This window comes from Chelonia mydas, chromosome 27 (assembly GCF_015237465.2).
Source record: "Chelonia mydas isolate rCheMyd1 chromosome 27, rCheMyd1.pri.v2, whole genome shotgun sequence".
NCBI classification, from domain to species: domain Eukaryota; kingdom Metazoa; phylum Chordata; order Testudines; family Cheloniidae; genus Chelonia; species Chelonia mydas.
In genome coordinates this window covers 1,119,333-1,128,556 of record NC_057860.1, presented here as the reverse complement: position 1 = coordinate 1,128,556, position 9,224 = coordinate 1,119,333, and the positions used below count along the sequence as shown (strand labels likewise).

Here is a 9,224-nt window from a genome sequence, read left to right as displayed (position 1 = left end):
CTGGAAGGAACAGAACGGCAGGCACTTCCTGTTGCGTCGCGTGGCAAAGAGGTCTATCAGGGGAAACCCCCCACTTCTGGAAGATTGAAAATGCAACTTCCGTGAGAAGGGACCACTTGTGGCTGTGGAAGGATCTGCTGAGGTGGTCCGCCAACTCGTTCTGAACCCCGGGGAGGTATGAGCCTGCAGGTGAATTGAATGTTCTACACAGAAGTCCCACGCCATGAGGGCTTCTTGGCACAGGGGAGAGGAGCGTGCACCCCTGTTTGTTGATTTAGAACATTGCTGTCATATTGTCCGTCATGACTGATAGACATTCCGTCCTTATCTAACCGGGCAATGCGTGACATGCTAGGCGCACCGCTCTCCGCACTCTGACATTGATGTGGAGGCGTAGATCTCCTTGCGACCAGAGGCCTTGAGTTCTGCGGTCTCCCAGCTGAGCTCCCCAGCCCAAGTCTGATGCGTCCATCACCACTGACAGAGATGGCTGTGGGGCAGCAAAGGGGACCTGCTGAGCGTTGATCCACCACCAGAGGGAGTCGAGGACCGGGCGAGGCAGGGTCCCGATCCTGTCCAAGCTGTCCCAGGCTGGGCGATACTGATGCAAGCCACGACTGAAGCGGTCGAAGCCTGAGTCTGGTGTGTAGGTACAGGCAGCCATGTGCCTGAGAAGTTTCAGGCAGTTTCTCGCTGTAGTGGTGGGGAACTGCATGACACCCCTGATTATGTTGTTGAGGGCCTGAAACCATGCCTGTGGCAGGTATGCCCTGGCTTGGGTCGAGTCCAATACTGCCCCTATGAACTCTATCATCTGGACAGGAGATTTTGCTTCGTTTAGGAGTAGACCCAGGCTCTTGAAGGTGGCTCTGATAAATGTGACCTGAGATTCCACTTGGGTCCTGGAGCGGCCTTTGATCAGCTAGTCACTGAGGCACGGGAACACCTGTACCTGCTATCTCCGCACGAGCGTAGCCACGACTGCTGTGCACTTGGTGAATACTCGAGGTGCTGCTGACAGGGCAAACAGGAGGACAGAAAATTGGTAGTGGGCACCGTTGACCACACACCTGAGGTACTTCCTGTGGGACTGAGTCATTGCGATGTGAAAGTACGCACCCTTCAAGTCGAAGGCAGCATACCGGTCTGCTGGATCTAGTGAGGGGACAATGGAGAACAAGGCGTCCATGCAGAACTTGAGTTTCTTTACAAACTTGTTGAGGTCTCGCAGGTCCAGGATAGACCTGAGGCCGCCTTTGGCTTTCGGTATTAGGAAATACCAGGAATAGAATCCCTCGCCCCTGTGCTCCAGAGGAAACTCCTCCTCTGCCCCTAGCAATAGGAGCAACTGCACCTCCTGGATGAGTAGATGCTTGTGAGAAGAGTCCCTGAAGAGGGACGGGGAAGGGCACAGAATTGGATGGAGTATCCTCTCTCCACGGTGCGGAGCACCTAGCGGTCCGAAGTGATACGGGGCCACGCGTGGTAGAAAGGGGACAGTGGGAGGAAAAGGTAAGGCTGGTTAGATCCACTCTGTGATCTGGTGCACCGTCCTCGACCGCACCTTCAAAAGGCTGGTTTAGGGCCAGAGGACAGCTTGGGCTGGCCAGAGCCTTGGCCTGAGGATGGGTGTTGCCTCCTCCTGCCACTCCTATCCCTCCTCCGAGAACCGTCCTGTCGGTTCTGCTGCCTCCATGAGGATCACCTTAAGCCGCTGTTCCTTTTCTTTAAGAGTTCTAGGGCAGAACTCGCAGCAGATCTTACAACAATCCTTTTGATGACTCTCCCCTAGGCACCGTAAACACGAGTGTGGATCGCTCTTTGGCATGTGCTTTGCACAGGCCACAGTTTTTAAACCCTGGGGACTGTGGCATACCATGGCTCTGGGGAGGCTGGATGTGGGGGGGAACAACGCTAAGAACTCTAATATTAAGATGACACTAATGACTACAGAACGCGCTTGCTAAGCAAGGGCTACGGGAAGTTCCAGCCAACCGTCACTGGCGGTAAGAAGGAACTGAGGGGGTGGCAAGTCGGCAGGGCTCTATATAGAGCACTATGAAGGCACGACTCTGGGGGCGCCCAGGCTGACCCGACGCATGTGGCTAAGGGAAAAATCTTCTGGCCATCGTGCACATGCACGCACCTGATTGGAATGGACATGAAACAAGCACTCGAAGAATAGGAGTGCCTTCTTTATTCTCTATTAATTAAAACACAAACACTGCACTGTGCGTCAGTAAAAGGCCCCTTCCCTAAATTCCACCTCTCGCCTCCAACACCCCGGGCACAGGAATGGCGCTGGAAGGGGGGAGCCCAGGTTGTGGTGTATGGCACCGACACTAAGGTTGAAGTGCACATCTAGGGATGGGGAGTAAAGGGAACATACTGTTGGCAGTATTAACTTTTCATTTCCTCGCTTTTTAGGGGTTGTGTTAGGTATGAGAGAGAGCAACAGGACCTGACATAGCTCCGTGTTTGTATGTTCATTTGCTGGGGAACTGTGGTTGTTGCGTTTTTAAATTGACTAAAATACTAAGTAACGATTTACACCCAGACCAAGATCCCACAGAACGCAGCTGGCTTGGAAGAAGATGAACAAAGCTGGTGTCAAAAATTGTTCTCTAAACATGAACTTCTTTCTGAACAAGTTCGCAACAGGATTTTTTGGAAGGAGAGAGTTTTTCCCCACACATGAAAAATGTTTTTTCAAAAACACCTGCCTTTCAGCTGATTCGAGCATTCTTAAGCCATTCAATGGCTGGATGAGAGCACAGAAAATTACATAAATGAAAAAAAGATTCTTCGGTGTAGCAAAATTATGTAATCCAGGCAAGCACTGCACTTGCGCTGGCCAGTCCCTTTACTTTCTATACTGTGTAGTTTAGCCAAAGAAGCTAGGGAAAAAATGAGAACTAAGCTGTGAGGTTAATTTTTATTTATTGGAACTGAGAAGCCAATAGGCTTCTTGAAACTCTTCAGAAAATTCAAGAGTTCGCCAGATTCTGCCCCAGGTATTGGTGCACATGCAGTGAGGGTTTTACACACTCACAGCGGAGCAACTCCCCCTGTGCGTGTGCAAAACAGTACGGCGCTTTAACGACGCCATCCCACTGGCTCTACCAGAATTTGTCTCTTTAAGAGACTCTTGACTTTTTCAGCCTCTTCACACAGATGTGTTTCTGTTCCTCTAATCACTTGTCAACTCTGGACCCTTTTTATTTTTTATCCTTTAGATAATGGCATCGAGAATACACTTATAAAGTTTGCAGATGGTATCAAGCTGGGAGGGTTTGCAAGTGCTTTGGAGGACAGGATTAAAATTCAAAAGGATCTGGACAAACTGGAGAAATGGTCTGAAGTCAATAGGATGAAATTCAATAAGGACAAATGCAAAGTACTCCATTTAGGAAGGAACAATCAGTTGCAGTTGTTAATAATGCCAACAGTATGCATACAAAATGGGAACTGACTGCCTAGCAAAAAGTACTGCGGAAATGGATCTGGGGGTCACAGAGGACCACAAGCTAAATGAGAGTCAACAGTGTAACGCTTTTGAAAAAAAAAAAAAAAAAAAAAGCGAACATCATTCTGGGATGTATTAGCAGGAGCGTTGTAAGCAAGACACGAGAAGTAACTCTTCCGCTCTACTCCACGCTAATTAGGTCTCAATTGGAGTATTGTGTCCAGTTCTGGGCGCCACATGTCAGGAAAGATGTGGACAAACTGGAGAAAGTCTGGACAAGAGCAACAAAACTGATTCAAGGTTTAGAAAACATGAGCTATAAGGGAAGATTGAAAAAACTGGGTTTGTTTAGTCTGGAGAAGAGAAGACTGAGAGGGGACATGGTAACAGTTTTCAAGTACATATAAGGTTGTTACAAGGAGGAGGGAGAAAAATTGTTCTTAACCTCTGAGGGTAGGACAAGAAGCAATGGGCTTTAATTGCTTCAAGGGAGGTTTAGGTTCGACATTAAAAAAAACCACCCTGACGGGGACGAAGTTAAGCACTGTAATAAATTGCCTAGGGAGGCTGTGGAATCTCCATCATTGGAGGTTTTTAAGAGCAGGTTAGACAAACACCTGTCAGGGATGGTCTAGCTCAGGGGTTCTCAAACTATGGGTTGGGGGGGTCAGGAGGTTATTACATGGGGGATCATGAGCTGTCGACCTCCACCCCAAACCCTGCTTAGCCTCCAGCAGTTATAAATGTGTTAAATACATTAAAAAGTGTTTTTAATTTATAGGGGGGGTTGCACTATGAAATGGGTCACCAGTACAAAAGTTTGAGAACCACTGGTCTAGCTAATATTTAGTCCTGCCATTCACGCAGAGGATGGGACTAGATGACCTCTCGATGTCTCTTCCAGTCCTATGAGTTGATGGGATGACTAGAATTGAATACTGTAACCCAGGTGAGGGCAGACCATGGATTTTATAACACCTCTATTTCCTATTCCATTCTTTACACATCTGAATGTTGTTTTTGATTGCTGCTGCACACTGAGCAGAGGTGCTGACAGAACAAGGAGTAATGGTCTCAAGTTGCAATGGGGGAGGTTTAGGTTGGATATTAGGAAAAACTTTTTCACTAGGAGGGTGGTGAAGCACTGGAATGGGTTACCTAGGGAGGTGGTGGAATCTCCTTCCTTAGAGGTTTTTAAGGTCAGGCTTGACAAAGCCCTGGCTGGGATGATTTAGTTGGGGTTAGTCCTGCTTTGAGCAGGGGGTTGGACAAGATGACCTCCTGAGGTCCCTTCCAACCCTATATTCTATGATCCTCTCACACGAATGAATTTCTATTGGTAGGTTTAGTTTTCCAAAGACGCCCCAGTTTGTGGGTTATCTGCTTAAGAGTGCCCTGCAGCAAATCAAAACTACAATACTCCCAGGGGAAAAGCTTCATGCAACTGGCAGTGCAGTAGATGGCAGGTCACTGGGCTTTTTGGGAAATGCTTTAAGAGAACGTTACAATCTACAAACTCCTTTGGAGAGCCTGGAAATACAGATTCAAGGTTTCACTCAAAAAAAACCACTGAAACCTTGCAGATGAGGTGCAGTTACGCTAATGTTGTAGAGCAGACCCGTGTGTGTGTAAAGTAAGAGTCAGGCTGGTGGGATGACCTTCCACATGGAGAACTATATTCTGGAAAGCAGGGACTCTAAAAATCTCATGGTGGGGAACCAACTAGGGCTGCCAGTTTTGATGGGACGCGTTCCTGGAGGTTTCATCACATCTTAATCTTTAATTAAAGATTCATCTTTAATTCCTGGAGACTCCAGGAAAACCCGGGAGGGTTGGCAAGCCTAAAACTACCTGAACGAAGCTCTTAGTCTGATGCACGGCGAAGTGAGCGAATGTGATCCCTGGATGTATAAAAGCAAGGGAATGCTAAGTAGGAATAGGGAGGTAGTATTAACTATGGGGCAGTGATGAGCCCATCACTTGAATGCTGTATCTAGTTCTGGATGCACCAACATCTATTTTAAAGTGTGAAAACTGGAAAGGGTTCAGAAAAGCGCCACGAGAGCTTGCCTCAGTGACAGACTTGGGAACCTCAAGCTATTTAGCGTATGCAAAAAAAGATAAGATATTTGATCACACTCTAGAAATACATACATGAGAAGTTATGGCAGTAGAATACTCTTTAATCAAGCAGAGAAAGGCCTAACAGGAGCCAACGATGGGAAGCTGAAATTCAGCCAAAACAAAAGCAGCAAATTTTTAACAATTAGGGTAATTAAACAACTTACCTATGGACATGGTGGATCCAATCAATCAGCAGAAGTCTTTAAATCAAGACTGGATGTCACCTCCTAAAAGAGATGCTCTAGCTCAACCAGATGTGATGGGCCTGATGCAAGTATTTGACCTGTAAATCCATGCTGTGTTATGCAGATCACATGAGATCATAATAAAGATCTTTTCTGAGCTTTAAAAAAGCCTGTGAACTGCATGACTATGCTTTCCAAAGTTTGGCTCCATTTCTCTAAAGCTGCAAGGTGTTGGAACATTTTCCAGGAAGGTTAAAAGGTCATGGTCAAACAATTCCAGGTAAATGAAGTTATTTTGCTTTGCAGACCTGTGTGATGCTTCTTAAAACATGCTCTCTAAAGCTTTAGTGTTCAGAAATAAATAATATCCCATCACCTAATGTAGTGCACTTTGGATGGATATGCAGCTTGCTTTGTAAGCTGTACTCCCCTTGGCCAAAAGAACCACCACCAAATATGCATGTTCTCTGCCTCAACAGCTGAAGACAGGAGACAGGTTTTGAAAAAAAAAATTACTTTATTGGAACTCATCTGAACATCAGATATACCTGGTGTTGGTTAGCATGAACCGTTTGTACATTTGATATTGATGGTGCCAAAAACCCAAACAGTGACCGACTGGATGAGATGGAGAGTTTAAAAAAAAATACCAGAAAAAGTTAAAATATGTGGATAGAAAGCAGGAAAAAAAAAAAAGAAAGAAAAGAAAAAAAATCTGCCAGTCTAAGATTTAGTGTGAAGGCAAAATCTCTTGATAAAACAGAATCCTTTTATAAAATATAAATTTAGTAAGAAAACATGGAGAAGGAGAGAGAAAGGGAGACAGAGGGGAAGGAAAATAAAGATCAGCACGACAGAGATGCAGAAGCTTACACTGCCCAAATTGCATTAAAACCTTGCTAGTAATCTCACCATAAAATGAAACATGCTGGAATACACAGTGCTCCACCTCCTACGTATATCACTTTGAAACAGTAACTAGCGAGTGCTACACAAGTTCATTCCAGAGGGGCCGATTTGTCTTACATCAGATGTTTAAGGAAATATACCAAACAGCAGAGGTGAACAACAACAATCCGATCAGTGCCTATACTAGCAGACTGCCCTCCCACTTGGTCGTTTGGCTCTCACAGGGAGGTGAACGCTTAGAGCTAACACCTGCTCACTTGTTCTTCCCAACAATGCGGGGTGCGGGGGGTTTAACACATTTAGAGTCTAGTCTATTTCAAAACACCAGCATGCAATACAGGCCTCCCGGGGAGCCCTGTGCTGTTCCCTTTGCTAGAAACTGGCCTCACAGTCTAGCCAGTTGCCGCCGTTACTTCTATCCTTTGAGCTGATCTAGCACAGTGGCAATTCTGAAGTGGGTTCCCTATGTGTGGGCTTCTGGGAGTCAATATGGAGTTGCTTTGGGGGGGTATTAAAGGGGTTAGTTAAGATTTAAAAATAAACCAGCAGTCTGTACATAAGGGTTTTTTGGTTCAGTACAAATGGAATAAAATGTGGCTTCTTATACACTGTCAGTAAGTCTCCGATTTCAGAGTAGAGGGAAGAAATGGAACTGTTTCCTCGGCAGCTGGGTAGCTACTGAGGATAAAACCTTGCCCCTGCTTTACTCTCTCTGCCATCCCTCAGGAAGTGGAAAGCACATGTTTAGGTAGTGTAAGCCTTTTTCCTTTTATTTAGAATCCCTCTTTTTTTAAACAATATTTCCCCCCCGATACAAAGTTTGGCCAGTAAACGTTACATGGAAACTGGAACACGCATTGTATGGAATACAAGATGCACCGGATGAGGACGTTTAAAAACTTTCCGAGCGAAAAGTAGAACAAAGAAAAAAGTCTCCGAGCATTTTCCCAAAGGTTTCACTCTCCTGTCACACACACTCTCCAAATGACAGCTACCAAAGTCAACTCTGCAAGAGAAAAGAGCCGCTGTCAATCAAGGGGAAGAAAGTGAGAAGCATAGGCACATGCTGTACCTAGGCTTGGGAGCCAAAAGAAATGGACCCAAGCAGTTGTGTGCTTCAGTTCCTCAAACCCACTCACCTATGTTAGCTTCTTGGCTTTGTTGTAGAGCGAATCCACTACTTTACTCATATTCTGGATAGTCTCAAGGGCAGCTTCGTACGTTTTGTCTACTGGCGGCTCATCGAAGATAATCAGGACTCCCTCCCCTTGGTCGAGGATCCCTACAAACACAAAGCTCTGGTTACCCAGCAGTCCATGTGTGAGCTAGACAGACTTCCGAGGGCCTTCTTCTGTCAGATCCAGCCATCAGGTTCCAGGTCGGACCTTGTGCCTTTGCTGTGCTGGCCATGTGGAATTCATTTCCATTAGCATTTATCCAGCCATCTCCCTACATTAAACATCTGGCCCTTGCCCCTCCAGCTGGGGTCTGTGACCACTGCTCCCTAGCATCTCTCTCACTCCTAGAGCCACATATTAGAGAAGGGTGGTTTTAGGGTTTGGGGCGTGTTTCTACAACACAAAACAAGTGCTTTGGTGGAAACATTTTATTTATAAAAATGGTTTCCCGCGTTTTAGCTAGGCACATGCTTGAGAGAACAGTAAGTCTATCACAGCGTGTATGGAGGAAAGGTGTCAGGACTTCCTCTGACCCGGGCTTACCAGTACAACCCCGGCACCTGGCTAACATGCTCTTTGCAACCAACACTGCAGGGGATGTGGAACAGGGGCGCCAGAAGGCGGCACTTTGGAAACCCGCTTTGTGCGAGAGCAGCCTTCAAAAAGGGGGTGGGGGGGAATCTTACTCAGGGGGATCTCCAACCCATCTCCAATCATCTGTATAGTGGGTGGGATTCTCTGATGGCGAGTCCAGCAGCTGGGAGATTTACCGTTCATTTTCTTGATCCCATTACCAATAAAAGGTATTTTCTATCCCTTTCAGTATTTTGTCTTGGGTCTCTGCAATGCTTTAATCATTCTCTAATCAACATGGTTGTCCCACTGACCTCTCTCATGTTCATTCTGCCCAGCTAAGCTAGGAGGACTGGATTTCTGTGCTGGGCACTCAGGAAAGGAGAGCACAGCTGCTTACCAGAGGGCTCCACGTGCTGCCCTCCCCCAAAGCTCCCATTGGCCGCAATTCCCCATTCCTGGCCAATGGAAGCTGCAGGGGGTGGTGCCTGCAGGCAACAGCAGCGCATGGAACCCTCTGCTCCCCCTCCCCCAGGAGCCACAGGGACTTCTGGAGCCCGCACCCCAAACCTCTCCTGCACCCTGACTCCCTAGCCTGAGCCCCCAACTCCCTGCCCTGAGCCCCATCCCACACTCTGCACCCCTCCTGCAGCCCAACCTCCTGCCCTGAGCCCCTTCCTGCACCCCAGCCCCTTGCCCTGAGCCCCTTCCTGCACACCACACCCCCTCCCACACCCTGCAGTTCCCCCTGTACCCCAACCTCCTGCCCCAGCCCTACATTCTTGGCCC

General features: G+C 47.2%; 1 protein-coding gene across 1 annotated transcript in view; it reads right to left on the bottom strand.

Annotated features, from left to right (window-relative positions):
- Window positions 1–7,433: 7,433 nt before the first annotated feature.
- The window catches only part of PSMD11 (proteasome 26S subunit, non-ATPase 11), a 28,601-nt gene continuing 26,810 nt past the window's right edge, over window positions 7,434–9,224 (bottom strand). Inside the window, exons 13-14 of the mRNA XM_037886774.2 lie at window positions 7,824–7,966; window positions 7,434–7,690 (exon numbers count right to left, since the gene is read on the bottom strand). Of these exons, the coding sequence (XP_037742702.1) occupies window positions 7,824–7,966 (143 nt within the window). The 3' untranslated portion in view covers window positions 7,434–7,690. The remainder of the gene's footprint in view (window positions 7,691–7,823; window positions 7,967–9,224) is intronic.